Source organism: Falco punctatus (genome assembly GCF_963210335.1).
Source record: "Falco punctatus genome assembly, chromosome: 9".
NCBI lineage: Eukaryota > Metazoa > Chordata > Aves > Falconiformes > Falconidae > Falco > Falco punctatus.
Window position 1 is genome coordinate 16,063,218 of NC_137589.1, and position 23,314 is coordinate 16,086,531.

The following is a 23,314-nucleotide window of genomic DNA, read 5'->3' on the forward strand; positions in this document are numbered from 1 at the left end:
GCAGTTTTCAAGCTCTTGGGTCTCTCATGGGAAAAAAAAAGAAAAGAAGAAAAAAAAGTTGAATTGAAACTCTTAAGAAAAATTGAGGAAAAGGGATATTTTGAGGAAGTATCTTATTGCTACAGATTTGTCAGCAGGATAAGCTCAGCAATACCATGTCTATCTCACTTCTATTATTCTTTAATTTAGCACAAATGTGTTGTGTCTGCAGTTTGTGTAATGTATAGAGCAGCAGCAGTGAACCTTAACATTCACCTTTTAAATAATGAAATACCTCCTCAGTACTGCTGCTTCCTACATTTCACGGAGGGTACAGATATATCCAGCAAGACTGTTTCTAAAGATAGCTGCATACAATATGGGTACTGCTGTGAGCATAAATTTAATGCAAGATAAATGCTCCTGCTCCAAGTTTGTATCTTATATAAACCGCAACACATCTGTCATCTCTAGAAACAAGGCCTCTTCAAACTGAAAAGTTATCTAGTAAATAGCAAAGTGGCAAGCCACTAATACACTGGTCTTCCTCATAACTGAGGCAAACAGCCTTTAATCTCAAACTTGCTCTATTCAAGGTCATGTAAGAGTAAAACTGAGGCCCCAGCAGACATTTGCTAAGATCCCAGAAAGGAGAGATCAATGCACCACCAAGATAAAATAATTAATTAAAATTAATTAAGTAATTTAAAAATTAAAATAAATAGATTAATTAAAATTAAACACATTCTAATCTGGTCAATTGTTGTTTAATTCAAGATCATCCAGACTGCCAGAGTGGCAAGCGTCGGCTGACTGGTCCTAACTGTAACTAAGCGTCTTAGAGAGACAGACTGCCTTGTGTCCTTCAGAAAGTAATGCCTAAGCCAAGTCATCGCAGTCACGAGTATCCAGCCCTCCTGACTACTAACCACAAGACACACATCACATCTTTCAGAAAACCAGAAGGCAACAGAGCTCCGGCAGGAGCTCACAGGCAGGAGATGACAACAGCTCCCTCGCGGCACCGCTGCTGACCGCTGCGGGGCTGGCCACAGGTCTGGGCTCCCGAGAAAGGCCCGTGATGCTCCGTTCCCTTGGTCAGGACAGGCCCAGGCTATCCAGCAGACCGGCTGCAGCACAGCCCTGCATGTGTTACAGCCTTTGCCAAGGGTGTCTCGCGTTTTTGCCACAAAGCTGCACGGGGTTCTTGAGCAGCACTCCACCTCTGACCTTCCCTGGGCAACCACAAAACCGAGCTGGAGAAAGCTGGTTTCTTTACCCCTAACTTGCAGCACACACACCATTGCGCTAACAGGATATTTCCAGCTTACTGCCTTCTGAATGAAGTGAAAAACAGAATAAAAAGGTAAAAAAATTGTGATTTGCATATTATTAATTCTGTGGTAAACCCTGGACTTCCCCATAAAATGAGTATCTTGAGAGTTCTGTACTGAACAGGGAGAAATAAATGACCCTGTGCCATAAACAGGACAGATGGGAAATCACTGGGTAGTGACAGAGTTCACATGCTGAACCAGCACCACAGCTGGGAGCTGGGTCTGCTAGCTCACAAAATACATCCACCTTATGACAATAAATTAAGTTTTCATTCAAGTCATAAGCAAGATTTGCACTATTAGTACAAAATGGAGACAGTAATATATGAGGAAGATTAACTGTCTACATAGGACTGTGAACATTTAGGGAAAACTGTTCTTTGGAAACTTTTAATTAAAATACCTACAATCCCTTTTAATGTCAAAGGCACATTTACAACTTGCTAACACCTCAGTATAAAGTTTGGTTTGACATTTGTTCATAAAAGCCAGAACCTGTAAGGTTAAAATAATGCATTAATGTTTTTCAAACATTAAAAATTTACCAATGCTATTTTAATATTCTCAGGGAACATAAAAGGATAGGATTAAAAAATGTAATTTATTGCCATTTTTGTGTGGTTTGGTTACTTGGAGAACAAGAAAGAATGAATCAGGTTTACTTCTGCTTTCTTCTTTCTCTCTGCAGCAATATATTCACAAATACAAACTGCTTTTTCCAAAAAGAAATTTAATAACCATTTCCCAGTAAAATTCAGGAATGATCCAGGAAACATTTCCACAGACTTGAATGCCAAAAAGTACTTTAGAACTTCTCCAGCATATTCTTCCTAGAGCACCATCCAACTGAGATGAGCAATAGATAAGGCACTGTATCTATGCATCCACCTTTCTTAAATACAGCAAAAGCACGTACCTGCACTTACTGCATGTACTGATGTTTGATACTGAAGTATCACCAGAAACAAAGGTAAGTATCACAAAGAGAAACGGTTGCTTTGATATCCAACACATTGCCTTGTAGAATCAGTGGCACGTGCTGGAAATGCATAACTGATTCTTACATTCTGCTTTTCATAGGTTTATCAGAAGACGTTGTGAATCATCTGCTCTTATTATATGAAACATACAAACATACTTAAGTACCAAAACTCATAACTTGTGTGAATTGCTCTAGAGTGCGACTGACCACCAGTGAAACATTCTGCACCATCACTGTAAGAAAACAGGTTTCTTTCTACTCGCTGGGGCTCCAAATGGGGCAGATGCAATGTAGATGTGTGGGATTCGGCAGGTGGAAAAGGGGAACAGGTTCTCTCAGCTGTAGGCAAATCAGCCACCACTCACTCGTGTCTGTCGCTTCCTGGCTGACCAGACTCCGGCACTGGACTCTCACATTAAAGCATAACAGCAGCATAAAAGTACTTCAGATGCTCCCCTTGGAGTCACAGAAGTAATTCTTAATGTAAAACATACACACCTGAAGACAACCCAGCTTGGTCTAAGCATAACCTTGGGCTTCCTATAAGAGGCTCCTGTGGGTAAAGAAAGAACCTTACCACCATTTCAAAAAGCAACCCATCTACCTAACGTAGGTATTACTTCAACACACTCAGCCATATTTTCCCAAACCTGGGTAAGAAGAACTTCTGATGGAAGCAACTGCCCCTTTATAGACTTCAGAAAATTAAAAGAAACCCTCCAGACAACCAGATCCCCGACGGCAATCAGCACATGGTGTGCTGCCACCCTGGGAGCTCCTAGTGTGCGAGTTATGAATTATATCAGACATACAGAGAGCAGTCCAAGTCACTGCCAAAAAGCAAGCAGTATAGCGCTGACAAAGACAAGACAACTTTGAATTATCAACCTCAGGCTTCAGCAGTAGTCAAGCTACTGGTAACCACTGTAACCATCTGGAAGTTACTCTACAAACACTACAATAAGAAACTCGCGAGGCAGGGGAGAAAAAGCAGCATATTAGTTACCTAACAAGCTTTTCTGATGGAGCTGTTAGAAGCAGCAGAGAAGTTCTTGTTTTCTAACTAGAGCTGTTTTGTGTAACAGAACACTCCAATGGGCTGGGGCTGAGATTCTGCAGACTCAGGTGCTTACATGCTGTGTGTGTTCCGGAGCTGGTGTAACGAGCTGCACGGCAGGTGTACCTACACACCACATTGCCAATCCAGCTCCCAATGAGAAACCACTACCTAATTTCCATCGTCACTAATACTCTTGTTTTAGAAAGAACTTCAAGGAAACAGCAATATTAAATGACATCTCATATAATCCATGGCAGGTGTGTTTAAAAGTTTAAAGTTTCATAGCCTGAATCTAGAGTTATAAACTGTAGCGCTGGCCACAGATATGCTAACATGGGTTTATGTCCCATTAAATAAACAAGCTGCCTTCTGCAACGTACACACCGTTACCTAGTTTACAATTTACAAGTTACTGGGAAAAACTGCTGCATGCAAGAATTGCTGGTCACGTCATTTGCCATACAATCATAGAATAATATGTGTGGCTTTGGAAAGAGGAAGAAATAAAGCTGTGAGAAGTACAGAAAGTGAAGAGGAGATGTCTCTGATCTGAAAATCAATGCAGGGAGTGTGAAAGAGGAAAAGAAGGAAGACTGAACAGTATTGTCATGCTATCTTCTCATCTTTCTAGAGGACAAGTGAAAAGTACACATTTTGTTTTAGAGAGCTTAAACAAGACTCAAGAGTTAAATCTGACAGAATCAGTTTAAGGACAGACAAATTATATCTTGGTTGACAAGAAGTCTGCTGCACATATTTACTGAAATCAAACTTTAAAAACAGACTTGGGCAGAAGGGAAAGAAAACATTCAGTGGATTTCTCGTATTGTAGTCTTTATTTTCCCCTATTTTTAGATATCAGCCTTGTCTGAGACGCAAGGTTGAAGCAAGTGAGTCTATTAGAATTTTACAAAGCAAAAAATTTGGTAGAGGTTCATCCAAATTGTTAGACACTCTTGACTTTACCAGGACACTTTATCCTTAGACATTTATTTATCAATAAAAGGTTGGTTTGCTTTTACTCATTCTGCCCTCTTTTTTTTTCCCTACACACTTCCGATAATTTTCCCAAGATTTCTCAGAGACCTGCATCACAGCTGAACCTATCCCACTTGAGATCAGAATCTGACAAGAGCAATCTCTCGTAGTGTCCACCTGCATAGTCCTTCAGCCACCTGAAAGGAAAAACTGTGTTGGGCATCACCCTGAGTGCAAACACCAGCTCCCAAGTTTCCAAGCACAGTAGCTTCAGGCACTAGAAAGCCATCTAAGAATTAAATTAAGAATCTCGTTTATAGCTGAACAAAACCCTGCTACATCTCCATGTCAATCCAGATATATTTTGAAAAGAGAGATTCACTCAGTTATACAGAATTCTTCATGCATGCATCTCACTGAGCTGAAAAAAATAATTGTGCAGATAAGCAAGGCTGATAATGTTTTAAGTGCTCATTTTTTAGTAAATGCAGTTGCAGCCATCACATGAAATGAGAAGAAATCCATTAAGTGACTGGTGAGCATAACAAAATGACCTGAGGACACACAGGACTTACGTGCACACACTCAAAAAAGATGAGAGGCTAGGTAAACCAAAATGCAGGGGGTGCCTGGCATGTGAAGAACTGAAGATATCCACGTAATGCAGGGCAAGACCATGCAATGCCCTGGATGTGAGCAGGAGAATCAATTAGTTCTATACGTTACCGACAGCAGTGAAGCTTCTTAAGTACTGGTGTAATGTGCAAAACTGTCAAAATGTCCTGAAATACATTCAGATTTTGCGGTGAGTAACATGCAGATCTATTTCTACAATTTCTGTAACGTCATTTATAGTAGGAAACAACAGTAATAAAAAGAAGATGAAGCTACCTTCAAGAAAACTGCATATTTCAAGAGTGTGCTTCAAAAGTGGAAAGTGTTTTCCCATACACCCCTTATGAAAAACACATCATTCTTAAATGTCAAGTATTTTTACATCTCTTCTATTTCCCTTAAGGTACTAATGGGAAAACAGGTGCATTAACTGAGAATGACAAAAAATGTTTTGATATCACAAAGAATAATTAAAATATCTCATTTTCCATTGTGTAATTGGAAACTGCAGGAATGTGTAAGAGCTACTCCTAATGTACAAATGCCTGACCAGCAATAATGGTAAAAAGAACGGCAAAGTCACAGGAAAGAATGTAACAAGAGGAAAACAATTTTATTTTTAATTTAAAGGACTGGTCATACTGTCTTGGAATTTGGATCATTTTATTGATGGCTATAAGAAGTAAATTCACCTATAATTCTGGTTCAACATTTAAATATGAAAAATTTTCCCTGTAGACTCATTAAAACTCTCTTTGTAATCAGGTATGCTTGCAATACATTCCAATACATGCCGTTTTCCCTTCCCTCGAGCAGAGATTGCAATTACTGTATTTCTAATGCAGGAACAAAATTCTATGATAAATAGAATTCCAGAGATATTTAATTGAGGCTGAAATACTGAAATATTTTGTGTATCACATGCATATTCAGGGTTTATAAAAGTAAGACATAAAGTCTGAACACCAAACCAACGGAGAAAGATGAAAGAAAATGATAGAGCAAGAAAAGGTACAGGGCTAGCTGGAACACATCTGATCAGCCTGGGGCAAACACCAAAACTCACAATATCAAACAAAGGGACTGATTAGAACATAGCTAAAAATGCTTTTGTAAGACATATCAGCTGACTGCTGTCTCCAGACAGCAGTCAGAAACTAAAATAATGAGAAATAAATTCACAAAACAATGGAAGCACCAGAAACATAGGGAAAGGTTGGCTTTTTGAGCTTATTTTCTGTTACTGTAAGGAGGCAACTTACAGATGAGAATTCCGTGCTATCTTTCTACAGAGAACTAACTTCCATCAAAGACACTGCAGAAGACTAAATGAAAGAAGAAATGAACTGTTTCTTTACTCTCGGTCCCATCCTCTGAAAAAAACCCAGGAATCAATGTTCAATCAGAAAAACATATTGAACTTAAAAGAAGTAAAAAGAAGCTTAGTTAAAGCATCACTTGAAGCAACACTCAGAAGAAAAAAAATATTTCAAGGTAGAGGAGGGATGTAAGGTTGGAAAGGAAAAAAAAAAAAAGAAAAAGGAAGATCCAAAGCTAGGTCCCAACATTCAGTAAAAGTGTGTTTCCTTATAGGTACTGATGAACACAGATAGGAAAGCAGGGGCAAGAAAAAGAGGGAGGTAAAAATCCAGAGAAGATGAAAGAATGATAGGGTTTGGCTTGCATCTAGTACAAGAGCGACTTCTGAAGTCACAGAAGACATGAAAACTGAACATTAACATATGATAGATGTATCTCTTTCTTTGGGGAGAAAATATGGACTTTGAGTATTTTTTACTTTCTTCGGCCTACCATCAAAACCAGACTCCTCCTCTTTTTTATTTAAAAAAACTGTCAAGAAATTTTAACCGGCAAGTTGAAGTCACAAAGATATCGATAAGAACTCAGTTTAAAACAGTTATATCTGGTTGTGCAGAGTGGTTTCTATATTCTGGCATATGTATAAGGAGATCCAGACTGAGATCCTGAGACCCCTGGAGTAGAAAACAGATCAAGAAATCCATTTAGCACCTCTTCACAAAGAAATAATTCACTAAGATTGAGGTTTTGATGGAAAGTCACTTCCCCGATTTATCATTTCCAAAACCTTTTGATGCTGCCTTGCAAGCGTTTTAGGATAGAGCACAAATACCCTCCTTCAACCCAGCCGCTCAGCCACTGACTTAGAAGAGAAAGGAAAAATGGAAAATCATGTAATACCACAAATAACGTTTGATACACACTTTTTCACTCCAGTCAAGGAAGGCTTAAAGCATTACAGGTGTCTATTATAGCTAGATTACATGTACGTCAAGTTGAGCCTCAGACGCCAACAGCAACCAGCTGGCACGCACCTTTTTAAAGAAGGAAGGATTCCTAACAGCAATTCTATAGCAACTTCTTTCTACTCAAAACACGTAACCATGGTGGATGCAGAGAAAAAAAGTAGTAGATCTGTAGATTAATTTCACTGGTTTAAGTATATGAAGCATACACCTTCCCACCCAGTGAGTGGAAAAAGCCTCAAATGTTAACGTAGATAACAAAAGAGGAAAAAAAAACTAGTGCATACACATCATATCAGAGTAGAATTTCTCAAAGTTATGTCTCTGTGAACCTCTTTGCTTATTCTGATCTTTCTTGGGTCCAACCTGAGTCAAACTCAAAAGAGAAAAAAATCAAACATAAACCCCCATGTTTTTCCAGGAGTTCTTCAGGTCTGCTTGATGAGGAACCTGAATAGCTTATAAACCACTGTAAAATAGATGAGGAGGCTTGCAAATTTTGGTATTTGAGGATGATTTGAAGATACTGCATATCACTTTTTGTGGCATCAAAACACAGCAAAAGGAAGAAGCTAAGGTGAGAAACATCTGAAAACAACTTGATTCTGCATCAGCTGACCTTTTGCAAACAAAGCAAAAGACTGTCTTGTGTCACTGTGGTAAGTGCTACTGCTGTGAAGACACATCTCTGATGATTCCTCTCCAAACCATGCCAGTAAACGGCTTGGTAAGACACGTGGAAGGTGGAGAATTACCTCAACATAAAAACAAGGATAGCAAGAGTGCAGGGGAAAATGTGGGCTTTCATTCAGAACACTTTTGAAACCTTGGACATCTCTGCAGAAGAGGAGCTGCTGGCCCATTCCCGGCTTAGGCGTGGGATGTGAGTGACAGAGGGCACAGATCAAACCAAAGGCAAACCAAGTAACTCTGCAAAGACACCCACCTCACCCTAATCTCACTGAACAAGCTGAATGCAAATACCATTTTACATGAAATCTGCTTGGGTTTTGTTTTTATAGAAATATCATCAATGTTGTCCTTTAAGAAAAAAGAAACAGAAAACAAAACAACCCTAAAGAGATTGGTGGAAGTCTTTAAACACCAGTGACAAACCCCTATCCTCATGGACCCTCTCCAGCAGTGTTTGGAAGCTATATTTCTATGGATTCAATTACATTGAAGTAAATGGTTAAGGGAATTGTAATCACACAGAAAAAGACAAATGCATGTGTTCGTCTGTGTACATACAACACCCACAAGGCTTATGAAATCCATTCACAGCAGAGGAAACACTCTAAGCGTATTTTAAGAGGCTCTGCCAGCAGTCTCACAGCAAGCTCATTCACATTTGTAAGGCACAAGGAAAAAGCTGGGTTTTGCCCATGCTGTACGAACAGATTTTGTTTGGTCTACAGCTCATATTTAAGTTGCAAGTAAATAAATCATCCTGGTTGAATTAGCTGACAAACCACATCCATGGTACTGAGAATAAATATTTCACTGGGACTGAATTAACTCTTTGCAGATTGGTGCTCATGTTTACACATAGCAGAGCTGCATGTATAAAAAAATCAGGATACGTAGGATATTAATCAAATTGTGGTCAAACATGTTTACTTGAAAAAAATAAAAAAGAAAAGGATGCAAAAGGAAAAAAAAAAGTGCAGGCCAGTCTTTTTCCCATCTTGCTTTTAGAATTAGATCGAATGCGATGATATGTTGACATTCTCATTCAAAACCAGATTGGACAGGAGGATAGAGGATAACAAATCCTGACAAGTTGAAATGTAAATTAAGATGTTTTCCTGTCTTTACACATGCAATTTTGTACCTCCCAGGGAAACTGGTACATAATAACCACTTGAGCTTTCTATGAAGTTCCCACCTTATTTGCAGGCTTCGAAAATGCAATAGCACTGAGACTAGATTGTTATTATACAAAGAGGTTACTAGGAGCTGGAAATCGATACGCTAATCATAGCAAAGAGATTGTCATTTTGCAATATTTTGGAGGGATTTTGCATCAAATGAAACCTCGTGGGACAATATCAACAAATGCCTGCTTGGCATCACATAATGCCTAAGCTGAACTGAACATGATACTTCCAAAACTGAAGCACGCACTCTAGTTTAAGGAAAGAAAAACATGTCATGCTATAAAACTGTAGCAAATATTTCCACAGGTCCTTCCAGCCACATCCCCCTCTCTCCCTTAAGCTGTCAGGAACTGTTCTCAAAGCTCCTGGAGGACTGTGATTATTAAACTAAACACTACACAGTAGAACGCAAGCTGCATCTCACTCTCCATACTCCCATTTTAAAGGATGGCAGTAGAAACATTAACTATTCCACCTTCAGTGGCATTCAAATATGTTTCTCTGCGTCACAGAAAAATAGTGGAAAACACATTCTTTTCGTCATTCTCCTTTCACACTTCTGTCTGTGAAAAATAAAAAAGGATTGATCTTTGCTGCAAGTCCTATTAATTGTTCACCCTGTCATCCATAGCATAATCTATTTATGCAACTTTTCTAAAACTGTATGGAACAATCTTTTCCAATGAGCAACAGGTGAATTAACGACCTACTGGTTCTTGTTACACCACATTTCAGACAATTAGAGGTACTGGCTGAGTGTTTAGCTGAAATAAGCCTTCCCCTGCACAAGGGGCATATGCATAAAAAATTCTGAAGGGAGCCAAAGGGTTATATTATTATATGATCCTTCAGACAATCAGAAACATGGGGCACTTGTAGGTGTAGCCTTGAGCAGTTTGGCATAAAATATGCCTTTTACTGTACTGCAAGATTTGACTCAGCTATGAGTAGACTGTAGTTTAAAGTACAGAGGTTATTTAAAATAATTTGCTATAAATGTGAACATTCATAGTTCATAGATTTCCAATCTCTTTTTTAAATGCTAAAATAGATGAAATACCAAATAGTTTTAAATGAAACATTAGTACCTTGCAAAACAATGAAGTACCTCATCAGTGCTCATAATCAGGAAATTTTACAACTGGAATTCTATTTATAAAAGAGTTTCTTTAGATTTTCCAGTTACTTTCTGCATTAACAGACTGGCAGAAAAAACACTGACAGAACGGTAGGTTTCCAGAACCTCATTTTAAAGTTAATCAGGGTACAGCAAACCCGATTCTACACAGGTTCAGTTCTGCTAACATCACAAATGAATCACTGTGTTTATATGCATAATCCCACAAGATCTCAAGTTATTCACGTCCTCCTTGGCGTTTGCAGGATTAGAATCTAAGTATCTTGCTTCTCCCCTCTCCAGTCCTGTTAGTAAATGTGGGATCAGAGTTCAGAACATGCCTGATTTTGTTCTCTTAATCTCTAGTAATCTTCTCAGTGACACAGTATCTGTTGCAGAATATCAGAAGGACACATCAAAGAGGAACAGTTAGTGGAAATGTTAAGTTTACAGCCATATTTATCAAAGTAGTATCCTGCCAAAACAGTATCTATTCACATACTCAAGTAGCACCACATACTAAGGGCAATGTAACTTCCCTCACTCACAAAGTTTATTTACAAATGGTACAGGTTGTGTAGCCCAGATGTGTTGCTACTTTAGCTCCCAAAACAAAATTCTGGGTAATTCATGACTCTGAAAACACAGCTAATACAGTGCTGTGTACAAACTGGGGTTTGTACAAACAGCCATACGGAGTTTTACAGTGTGAAAATTTAAGTGCTGGATTCAATCAATGGAATCCCTCTTCAGCAGTTCTAAAGGGTAGAGAATAGAAAAGACTGTCATCCTTTGAAATAACTTGTTTCATCAGGTAGCACAGACAGAAAGAAAACAGTGTGACAGTACATTTTGGCAACATGGAATCCAAACCTGGAGAAGACACTCTCCAAAGGGTGTTTCTAGCTGGAAAAAATATCTGTCTATGGAAGTTTGATCATCTGCAGTGACTGAAACAGGTATCAAAAGGATGTGAAAAAGTTCAAGAAGGTGAAAAATGTGCAAGGAATGAGACCTTGCTCAAATGTCAGTTATGAAAATATCTGTCCAAAATCCATCTTCAGTTCAGTATTTGCCCAACACAGGTAATCTGTTCTCATTATGTGTGTATTCAAAAGCTGTTCTGCTGCCCGTGCTGCCACAAAGCCAGATCTAATTATCATTAAACAAAACAGAAAGACTATAACTGGCTTCAGTCCCTGTTGAAACTATGCTGAAGTCATATTATACATGCTGGAAAAATCTAGATTACATTGATTTTTTTTGTTTCTTTCTGTTTTGTTTTGGTTTTTTTAGAATTTCCGGGGTTAATTGATTCACTAGCAGACTCTTGATACTTATAGGAGAAAACCCTTTCCTTTCCTCAGCTTTAAGAAAATAGAGAAAAGCCTCACCCTTCATGAAACTGGCTCTGCTCTTAAGGGTTTAGCTGCCCATTCAACATCACAGGCTTATCATAAAATAAATATTTCATTGAGTAAGAATGATATTTCCCAACATCTCTCCTTGTTAGTTGCCTGTTAGGCAATTATATCATACGCTGCTTATACAGGCAGGGAGTGCTGATGTTCAATTTTGTAAAACTACAATCTTATTTCGGGGAATGTTCTTTAACGTTTGAAATAGGACAGCAGTTGTTGACAGAGCTTAGCAGGCTGTTCAAGGAAATGTAGCATAGTAAAACTATGCTGCTTTTTAAATATTTATATCTTTTTAATCCTTGCAGTAGATAATCCTCTTTGCAGTAGGCAGGAATATGAATACCCTTGATTGTTTTTAAGTGTTTGCTTTTCAATATTAAGATTTGCGATTTTTTTCTGTCTGAAAATTTTACTAGAAATATTACTTAAAATGTTGCTTGGATCAATTTACCTTCCGTAAGCAAAACGCCTGTCTTTGTGGTGGTCCCCAAATGTATCCCATAGCCTGAGAGAAACACTCACTTCATCCACAACGTCTCTTGAGCGTTCAAGGACCTAGAACAGAACACACATAACATTCTCTTTCCCTCCACTAAACAAGTACGTTTCTAATTTGTTCTGTAAGAAGGTCCAAAGCATTCTAGAACAATAGTCTACCACATATAGTTTTCAGCAAATGCTGTATTTCATAAAACAGGCAGAATATGTATCTTGCTAAAAATAGGTTTGATAAAAAAATTACTTTGGAATAAGAGACTCGGGGAGAGGCATATCAGACCATGGCTGCAGTAGAGACCACACATAAAATACTTGTGAGCTCATTGCTGCACCCTGACAAAGAAAGACTTGTCAATAAATAATAGTACAAGCTCACAGCATGTGCTCCGTATTTTGTACACCCGCAGTCCTTACCTCTTGGCAGACACGGTACTGATCAATGGCCCAGACAGTTGGTACGTGAGTTGCCAGCAGCTGATACTGAGTCAAGGTTGCATTGCATGCTCTTGCACAAATTAGACGAGTCTTTCCCACAGCATTATCTCCAACCACGACACACTTGATAGTTTCAACGTTGGGTCTTTCGTAGTCCATGTCAGTGTCCATTTATCAAAAACTGTAACAAGACAGTTAAACTTGTTTTCTACTGCTGTGCAAAACCAATGCTATTTAAAATCAGAGCCTTCTACTTCCACTTCTTCAGAGATGTCTGAAGAGAACTAACTTAAGGAAAAGCTTGTAGTAAACTGTACCAAAGCAAGCTAGCCGTCCCTTTAAATACTACACAGTTATGTAAATACACAACTATTTTGACCGCAGTCCTTCTATGCTGTTCACATGCTATTTTCACTTTGGTTTCTGTAAACACAAGCCTGTTTGCTGAAGTTAGATCTTGGTGAAACAAGGACAACTAGCACAAACTTACCTCTTGCTAATACTTTTTATGCCAAGGAGGAAAAAAGACTGGACATCAGTGCATTTAACCTGAAGGATACCAGTATAAACCTGCCTTCTGTAATCTTGCCCATTCAGGATTTGATTTAGGGCTGTCCAAAAAATATTGCTAACAGCAAGTCACACAGATGGTTTTAGTTATATGCACACAATAAAACTGACTTGTAAGATGACTCCAGAGATTCTGTTCTCTACAAACCACAACTCCCATTATATCCTGCACGTATCACACACTCTTAATTTTCCAAGGAGTAATTTCTACAGATCGTGGACTAAAATGAAACAAAACAGCCCAGTAGGAGCTTGTAAATATACTTATCTATACCTACAAATTATTTCCCACATGACAATGGAAAGTGAAAAGAAGGAGATTTTTGAAGATACTATCCTCTTGGAAAGTTATTATTGAAAAATATTTACTTAAATCTTCTATGGCAACGTCTTGAAAAAATGTCTGGATACAAAAGTAGGCTGGAAAAACAGATATTTGGAAAACTAAAAACAACTCCTGCATGTTTACTAGTCTGTAATTTTCATATAAAGCAATGTGGTATTTTCATAAAGAGGAATGTGGGATCATAATTTGATTTTGGTTTTCTAATGCCTAGTGGTCTGCTGAGCAATCTGGTGTTTGCCAGAAAACTGTAATCAAAGAGGGAGAAAAGGGAAAACACAAGGCACAAACAAGTTCAGGAAGGCTTGCCTAATAATTACTTCAGCAAGGACACTTCGCAATGTAATTGACAAAACACAGGTCATCATCTGGAGTGATGGTGTCCTTTTTCCTGAGGAGAAAGCACTACAGATAAAGAAACCAAATTATTTGGTTTAATACCTTTTTTAATATTCACATCTCATTCGCACATAAATATAGAATACATATTAACAGTCAGGCTAATTAAGATAATAGATACAAGCTGTTTTAGTGTCCGTTTTTCACTGTCAGAGGCCTATGTTCTGATTTAAGAAAAAACATGCTTAGTAATCACTCTGTTTTAGCCAAATACTCATTTTAACTGCATTCTTTCTTTAAAGCGATGTAAGGCAAGAAACAAAAATCAGTGTTAGTATTAAAAGTTACCCATTTAGATAAAATTTTGAGCAAGGACTGCATGCTAATAGCTATAACGGTTAAGGTACTGCTATGATTTTTATTTATGTGTGGACGGGAGGAGTTAGGGACCACATAGACAGTAAGGTGCAAGGGTAAGTTTATGCCGCTACTGTGTCACACTATACTGTGTGACACACAATGTCACTACTGACTACTGACACACTATGTCAATGTTTTCACAGACATTGAATGCTTCTAGAAATGCTACAGCACAGTCTAGCATGCAAGAGTACATTTTAGAGTTGTCCAACACTGGACTGAACCATAGGCCCAGAAACTCTTCATCCTGGCACAAGTACGTGGTTGCACAACTAGAGCTTTGCAATCTGCCAGATGTAGAGCAAATAACATGGCTTCAAACATACATGCACAGTATCTACTGCATGTAAACCTTAATGGCCTTGTGACACCAACCTGCTGTGTTGGCACAGAGGTTTTAGCTGATAAGGAAACAAAGCTATTAAGATACTGCCTTTATCCCTTTATCTGAGTTGCAACCTGCATCCTGAAAGGTTGCTGGTCTTGAGGTAAACGACTACAGAGACTTCCAGTTATCTGTCTGCAATCCAATCACAGCTACCTGTTGGACCCAAGCTCCCACAAGGCTGATTCCTGGGATGGCCCATGAGCCCTGTACCATCTCCATGAGTCCAAATGCAGGAAGAGAAATGAAAGCTACGTCCTCTCTTCTCCTCCACATCCTTTCCCAGAATACAGTCACAATATAAATAAAAGTACAAAACCAATGTGTTTTTTTCCACATTACAATGAGACATATTTGTACACCATGGCCTAAAGGCAGAACTCTGAATGAGTAGCAAGAACTCAAGAGGTTTCAGTATGTGATCTAAAAAAAGTTTCATTTCAAGTCTGAGAATAAACAGCAACCCCCTGACATAATACGTGGTATTAAATTACTTCATATTTTATTCATGCATGGACTAGACATCACAGATGGAATGTGGAAATGTTTACAAGGCTGGAAAACAAAATGAAGGAGTGTGGCTAGCCAGTGTGTCTGGTCGATTTTAAACTACCAAGCAGAGAGATGCCAAACCAATTTTTCTTACAACCCAATATTCCATTAAAATGCTGTTACACAGATTAGCTGAGGTTTTATGTAACAATCTGATGTAAAAATTCTTCAAAAGTTCTTAAATGGTAGTCCTGCAAGAATGCACTTCAGTCAGTCACAAAACACGTATTAAGTACAGAGTCTGGAATCTTTTCCAGATTTTTTTTATTTTCCAATTTCCAAGAGGATAAGAAAGCTAGTTTAAAATTAATAGGAAAATCTAAATAAAACTAACAGGAGAAATCAATGTGATTATTGAGAATCCTAGAAGAGGAACACATGAAAATAAAATTTTGAAATTACTATTTTTTTTAGATTTTCAATATACTTACTAAATTAAGGCAAAATTATCACAGAACTCAGACACAGCATACCCAAATGCCCTGATGCAGATCAATGGCAGTCTAATGAAGATACTTCTAGTGTGACTCAATACTGCACAGGACAGAGATTAAAATAAACTGGGAATAAAAACAAAACTAGAGCTTTGTGGTTATGTTACAGAAAGTTCTTAAATGCACTCCAGTATATAGAGAGTATCTATGTATTAAAAATGCAGATCATTTTAATGTTCACTAGTTTTCAGAAAGGGATTAAAACAGAAATAGCTCCTGAAGAGGCTTGCAGATGGAATCCTGGACAGATATTTGGACACCCCAAATAAAAAAAGATGCTAACAACAAATTACAGTATAAAAATTAGCAAAACATGTGAATTAAATGCTTACAAATGTAGCCAGAAGCCTTCTGAAATATGTACAAGTTCTAAAAAATACAGCTACAGTTAGTTTTTTTAAGGTAGCCTCTAGGTTAAGCTTGTGCTAAACCTTTTGTACAATCACACTGATTAAAAATGCTAAACATGTATTTACAAAACATAAATTGAAAAACATAATAATCTAGATTTGAGCTCTGCAAGCCTAGTGACATCTGGGAAGACCAACTGCAACTGAAACAAAACTGCTTAAACAAGACCAAACCAGTGTATATAAAAACTTAATTCAAAAAACACAGCGTAGAATTCCAAGGGCAATGAAAAACTTGCTAAAACCAACCTACAACAGTTTAGTTTACCAACAAAACAGACTAGGGTAAAAAGGAAAGTTACTGAAAGTAGGACCAGTCTCAGAGAGGACACTCAAAAAAAGCCAGAGAAAGACAGAAAGGCCATCAAATGATGAGCATCGAGAAACCTACTGGGGGAACGATCTGATCGAATATGGCTGTTCCCAAAAGAAAGCCGTGAAAGATTCAGCTGCTTAATCCAGTTCTAAAGAAAGGTGAGCAGATGGATGGAAATGAAAAAAAGCCACCTGCAAGAATAACACAGGATCTCAAAAATCTCTTAGGATGTTTCTATTTTTACCTTGTGACCTGTGATTGTTTGCAGATGAAGAGGAGCCAGAGGCAGCCAAAAATCAGGTGATGTGAGTAGACTCAAGATCTAAGATAAAGTAATTTAACTAATTCACTTGACTAGCAGAAAAGAACTATTCCAAATAAAGCTGATTTATTTTCAGAAAAGCATAAGGTTACTGTTCTGAACCATGGCTTGCAGATGATTACGGTCACTGATTTCTTTCTCTGCTGTTTCACCTCAGATTGTTGTAGGGTGCTTGGCTTTTGTTTAGCTTTCCCTCATTGCTGAACGAGTTGTTATTATTATCACTAAAAAACAGTTGTGGTTGCTACAGCATGCAGATCCTTCTGGCTAGTCAGCCTCTGTAATGAAACACTGCCTTTCTAAAGAAATTTTTCAAAAGATCTGTAGATGAAGCATATCACTTGATTATCTAGTCCACTGGTACACAGATTAAACACAATAGACACACACAATCTCTCACTCTATGTATTAATGTAGGTGTACTCACACACAAAAGATAACCAGATCCTAACCATGAACTCGTCATGTTTTAAGAATGCAGTTTAAGATATTTAAAGCTATAATTGCATTTTTCTCTGCTGGAAAGAAAGTGGATCCCTGTGCACGATTCAAGAATCCACCCCCATGGATCTCACAGCCTATGCAGCTAACTGCTCATTTTCAGGTATTTTTTCTTTCAGAAATTTCAGAAAATGTTCAGATATTTAAAATCATCATTTAACATATAGAAAATATAACTGAGTTTTTTTTCAAAGAGCAGTACCTAATTATTAACCCTTTTCAACAAAACACCACAAGCAAATCACTAAGAGCGTCTACATTAATCACTGATTATGGAATGATCCTGTAGGCGTTTACTTCTTAGCTCAGTACTTAAACACATCAGTAAGACGGAGATAGCAGCTCTTAGCATGAAAACAAGCATGCTACTTAGTTCTTGTGTTAAGAGCAAACTCTTCAGCTGAAGGTTCAGAGTGATAAGATGTAAGAACCTTGACTGCTCAGCAAAGTTTAAGTTATTCCATGGGAAAAAAAAAAAAAAAATTCCAACCTCTCTCAGGTAATCTGACCAAACATGCAAACCAGGAAGTTCCTCAAAAAAAAACACCGGCCAACCACAATTGCATCACAATTGTATTAAAGGAATCTAATGAAAAGACACACCAAAATCCACCACCGCTTAATACGAATGGCGTGAGTGGGAATTATTTGAAAAACTCAGGCTACCAGTAAGGTAGTAAGACTATCAACATTTACCCCTGAAAAACACACTCTTTTGAAACTATATGAAAGAGCATTTGTAGGTACTCTACTTTTCAATCTATGCTGGAGATGTATTTTTGAGTATAGTTTTGCAGTCACTCCTTCAGAGGGCCATTACACAATACCATATCAAAAGGAGTATAAAAAATTTTACAAGACTACACAATGCTCTTACCTCTATCCCCAAGTTGCAAAATTACTGCTTGCAACCATGGTAACTGGAAAAGGAGATGCAAAATTCTTCAGGCACTGAAGTCACTATCTCACACTGCAGAATCCCAAGGCACCAGCATGCTGGCAAGGACCAAAGAGCACATGAGCCAGAACAAGCGTGTGAAATGTTCATTCTCAATATATAACCTGCCATGTGTTGCTTCAGAATCTTAATGGATTAACACATACATGTCAGGGGAAAAAGCAGGAGGACTTACTGTTCATTTGTGCAAGAGCACAGAATTCACAGGTAGCTCTGATTTGGGGAAAGGTTAAGGGCCAAAAGGCTATTTAGTGATTGGCTCAATTTAATCAATTAATTTAGGGCCCCACCAAGTATATTGGTGAAATAAATCACAACATGGTATCAAGTAACAGATAAACTATACCAGCTGCTTGAAAGACCATCACAAAACATTTTTTACAAGGTATAAATGAATACTAATATTTTATTAAATTACAGAAGGGCCAATGGGGAGATTGCTTTAAAAAGAAAAACTGTTCCTTGCCAGCATCAAAGAACCAGACGGTGACAAAGGGTAATAAGACTCACTAGGTCACTGGGGTACAAAGACGGGCATGATGCATATCAGGGTGGATTCTCATCCAGGATGAAGAGGCATTGCCTTGTTGCCATTATGTGAAGTACTGGCAGTTTACATGGAAAGACTGAAGGAACTGACATGGGAGGAAGAAATTAAACATTAACCCTGTAATTTATCAACTACTTGCCCTACCTAGCCCATCAACAGAAGACAACAGATACAGCCAACAACTGGGAATCGAAAAAAGCCCTTATGTTCTAAAAATAACCTGATATCAAACATTAGACTCTTGGATCTACCATGGATAGAAAGAGAAGGGTAGCTGACTTAAATGTTGCTCCACTACAGGAGTTGATAAATGAGAGAAACCTGACTGGTGCTGTTCACAAAAGGAAAGCGCAGGTCAGCTGGAATGCCTTTATCTTCCACTAGGGCAGAACCTGTTTCTACCCTTTTTCAGTTGTTTTGGGATAGTTGTGGTGTTCCAGCTTAGAGCCAGTATCAACAAAAAATAAATCCCACAGAACGCTGCTAAAATTTCATACAGGTGGAGAACACAAGTACTGAGGATGTCATCAAGACAGACTCCACTTGGTTTAACCTGAACCAGCTTGTTTCATTACAGTTTTTGGCCAACAAGCATGGGATTTAATCCTGGTTCCTGCCCCTTACTTTGTATTCCCTGCTGGAAGAAAGAAGTTCTTGGAAGCCTCCATTCAGCTGCCATAATCCTTACTCTATCCCTAAAGCTTAAAAGGCAGCAAAAAATTGACCATGGCCACACACAGAAATGAAAGGAGCTGCCTCTAAGGAAGATGTAATGTTGAAGACAGAACAGACACCTCTCTGTTTACCTAGAAAACTTCTCAGTCAAATCATTACTACAACCTTTTTAGAAACTGTAGAGATAGAATAACAATAATTCATGGCTTGTAGTATCAGAAGCCTGTCAGCCTGCTCTTTCTCGCCCTGCTTGACTCCAGATTTGTTTGTTTCTAAAGACTAATTAGGACCCTTCATCAAGCCCAACCTACCTCTGCGATGACACATCTTTTGATCACTAAGAATGAGCACTTTCTTAAATGACCAAAAGTCAGAGATACTAGTAAAACACAAATTCTTCCCACATTACTGTATAAAACAGGCTGCCCTGAAGCTCAATAGCTGAGCTTGAGCTGATTCTTTTGAGCCTCCTGAAAATGTGCAGTCCACAAGGACCTGTCTTTGTGTTATACACAGTCTGTCAGACCACATAGAGATCCAAATGCAAAGCTCAGCATTAGACATGAACAATGTCAATTTTCTGACAAGTTCTGGAAGACCTGATTGGCAGAAATCAACAAGCTAATTACTAATTATGTTGAGCAGCTCACATATTATTTTGATCTTTTTTTTTTTGTGGCATGCCTTGCAATATCCTTTGTTATGAGATCATCTCTCTAGAAATTGATCTATACAGCAGGTGAAGGACATCTAACTACTTCAGATCTTGTGGGTGAGAATCTGTGATGTTTTCTATACGGGGAGAGAGCCTGCAACACTGCCACCCCTCCCTTCACCAAATTTTCAGTCTACCTCAAGAACCAGCCACAACACAGGGCAGTCCCTTGCGCCTCCTTCTGTTTCTTCTTTCTTGCTGTGCAGAGAAATGTGAGGAAGGCTGACCACACTGGACCCACCTCAAGAAAGAGGGAAATAACCCACTGCTGGTACATGACTGATTTAAAGCTCACATTTTGCCTTTGCAGATGCATTTTGTTAGGATTACCAGATACAACTGGCTGTTCTTTCCATTTACCAGAGATGACCACAGCAGGCGCAGGGGACTGGGCAGTGACCAAGATCTGGCGTTGCTGTGGGTCATAATCTCTCATATCATCACAAACTGAAATTAACTGTGGCTGACATTAATAAAAGTGGCTGAGAACCAAGCAGCTGAAGAACAGTAAATACCCGTTGATGGTGATAACCATCACCAAACAGCTGGTACTTTTTATAAAGCAGCCACCCATAAAATGCCATTGTGCATTGAGTCCTTAGATTAGACCTCCTTCTGCAACAAAAGATTACACTGCAGAGGCAGATTAATGGTGTACCTCTACTGGTATTTTAGTTCAGATCAAGAACACATTTTTGAAGCAAATATCTCATGCTTTGGTTCACATCAGGTGCAGCCACAGAGTGCACAAACTGAACTCCTTTCAGACAAATCTGAAGCGAAAGATGTGCCACCCACTAGTAATGAGCAAACATTCAGTCCATAGGACCAGATTTAAAGGTAATCTGAACACCCTTTGCCCCCGAAACATGTGCAGTGTGGACACTGGGTCCCCAGCACCAACTTTTTCATCCCCAGGTCCCCTGCTACTGCATCACATGACCCGCTAATGTAGACACATCATCAGATGCTCTGACTCCTGGTTTGTTATTTGGAACAGCATAACTGGGGCAAAGTTGCAGCTGAATCCTTAGTGACTGCGATGCTCAAGAGTATTTGGGATAACACATAAAATCTGAGATTAAAGGGGGAAGGATCACTGGAAAAGCCTGATTCAACACTACTGGATTTCATGGTAATAAACTCCATGAAATCCCTGATTTGACTCTTATGTAATTAAAAGCATCAGAAGTTTGTACAGCATTGAACTACTGAACTGGCATAGGTTGTTACTGATTTTACACATTTATACAGATAGGTGTTGACATTGTATGCTCTGTTTTGTAAGGACATTATTCTGAGCAGTGCTCCCAACAGTACAGAAGGAAAAAACCAAACAATAACCACCAAATGAGGCATTGTCCCAAATTTTGCTGATTTCTGTGGGGAAAATATTTATCAAGTTTTACTAGAGCTACAAAGAAAAATATTCCAAAGACACTAGTGACCTTCTAGCACAGAGAGCTGTTGAATTCACTTTCTGTTCTTGTTTTCCTTCCAAAAGACAGAATCAGGCTCTTGTTTCTTGAACTTTATGTGACATTTCTCATGCATTCTCCTCTTTGTTAATCAGCAATGTTAGAAAGATACTATATGTGATTTTATTCACTCCCGCATGTGGATCATTACAAGGAGAGTGAGACCTCATAATGACAGCAGGTAAAAAAACCCCAAAGACCTAAACACTGACTGGAATAGTAAATACTTCAGGGTGGCAGACCTCAGATAAATGCTACTTTCAGATCTTGGGTCAAGTTCTGCATTTATGTCTCAAATGCAAATTCAGCAACATTAACTGAATTGTGTAGAAGGCAATTAGATGTGGAGTTTACTTGTAACGTCTAGTGCCACAAAGAGACTCATTTGCAAAGAAAAAAAAATTAAAAAGGAGAAAGAAATGCCATCTTGTGTCTCTCATGTCAGACAGAAAGGAAGGAACAGAAAAGCAGAATGGTGTAGGATGGGAACCAAAGGGAATCCATATTTTTATTGCACAAACCTACCTTCAGTAACAAAGGGCCTAACTATCACCACACATACTGCAGGCCGCACCAATTCCAGCTCACACACTGTGCCACCATTCACTCCGTCAGCACAAGATTTTGTGCTTTTATGGAAAATCAATCAGTGATCCAAGGGGGCATTCACACCAGTCTGCCTAGTCTTGCTATGAGCTGCTCTGCAAATCTGCTGTACGCAGCAAGGGCTTCTCAGCCTTTCCTTTCCCTCCCTCCCAAGCACATACTTCATTCTACGTTTGTGTACTCTTCTAGCAGGACACATGGGAGTAAGGGAGAAGCAAGTTAAACACCTGTTGCTCCTTTTCTACTTCAAGGCTTCTCTGTCCTTTCATCTCCTTCAGCACAGGGCAACATCTGGATGCAGAACTTACGCATTTTTCCAGTGAATAAAATGTATTAGCGAAGAATCAAACATCAGGATTTACTAGTCAAGTGATCAGGGCTTCATCTCAGCCTAATGCTCTACAGGATTTGTGAAGCTTGGAGTTTTAAAAGGGCGGGAATTTTAGAAAGCTCCCCAGAGCTAAGAATTGTTTATTTCTTCTTGGATAAAAATACTTCTACACCTCTGAGCCTGCCCCAGATCTTATGCTCCTTAAGTATTATGTCACTTTGACAAAGAACTCCAGCACAAATATCAAACCTACCAAGTTATTTCCCCCTGTTAATAGCATATAGATACATTGTATACCTTAGACACAGAATCAGGCATATAAATCCAATATGTATATAAAAGAAAAGCGTAACCTAATGGGAGAGGATCTTAGAAAACTATTGAAAATAAATAAGTCTGTTCTGTTTCCACGTACTGTGACTCCTTGTCCTGAAATGCAAATAAATACAGCCTGTACAGAGATATGTGCTGTTCAATTGCTACTGACACTGAGCACTCACATGGCAACTCTTTAAACATAGTCCTAACAATGGTGTTTTTCTCCCCACGTGTTTTATTTTTGCCTAGAAAGACCAGCAGCTTAAGAACTCGCCTCAAGCACACTGAACAAATTTCCACCTCAGCTTCTATTACAGATCAAGCTGAACATTTGGCTTTGAATCAGCGGTGTGTCCTGAAATAGTACACAAACTGAGGATGAACAAAGTCATTGAGAATATTCTGGCATCATTTCCTTGCTCTCGCTGTGACCATATGCAGAGT

The 23,314-nt window shown here is 38.6% G+C and overlaps 1 protein-coding gene across 3 annotated transcripts in view; it reads right to left on the reverse strand.

Moving 5' to 3' along the window:
- Positions 1-23,314, reverse strand: part of RHOBTB1 (Rho related BTB domain containing 1) — a 54,671-nt gene that overhangs the window by 12,790 nt on the left and 18,567 nt on the right. For 2 of the 3 annotated variants that reach the window (XM_080402723.1, XM_080402725.1), the window contains 2 exons: positions 12,567-12,768; positions 12,106-12,209 (listed from right to left, as the gene is read on the reverse strand). In XM_080402723.1, coding sequence (XP_080258849.1) covers positions 12,106-12,209; positions 12,567-12,758 — 296 coding nt within the window. In that variant the 5' untranslated portion in view covers positions 12,759-12,768. Of the gene's footprint in view, positions 1-12,105; positions 12,210-12,566; positions 12,769-18,116; positions 18,236-23,314 lie in introns of all 3 variants that reach the window. The other variant, XM_080402724.1, reaches the window with a different exon arrangement.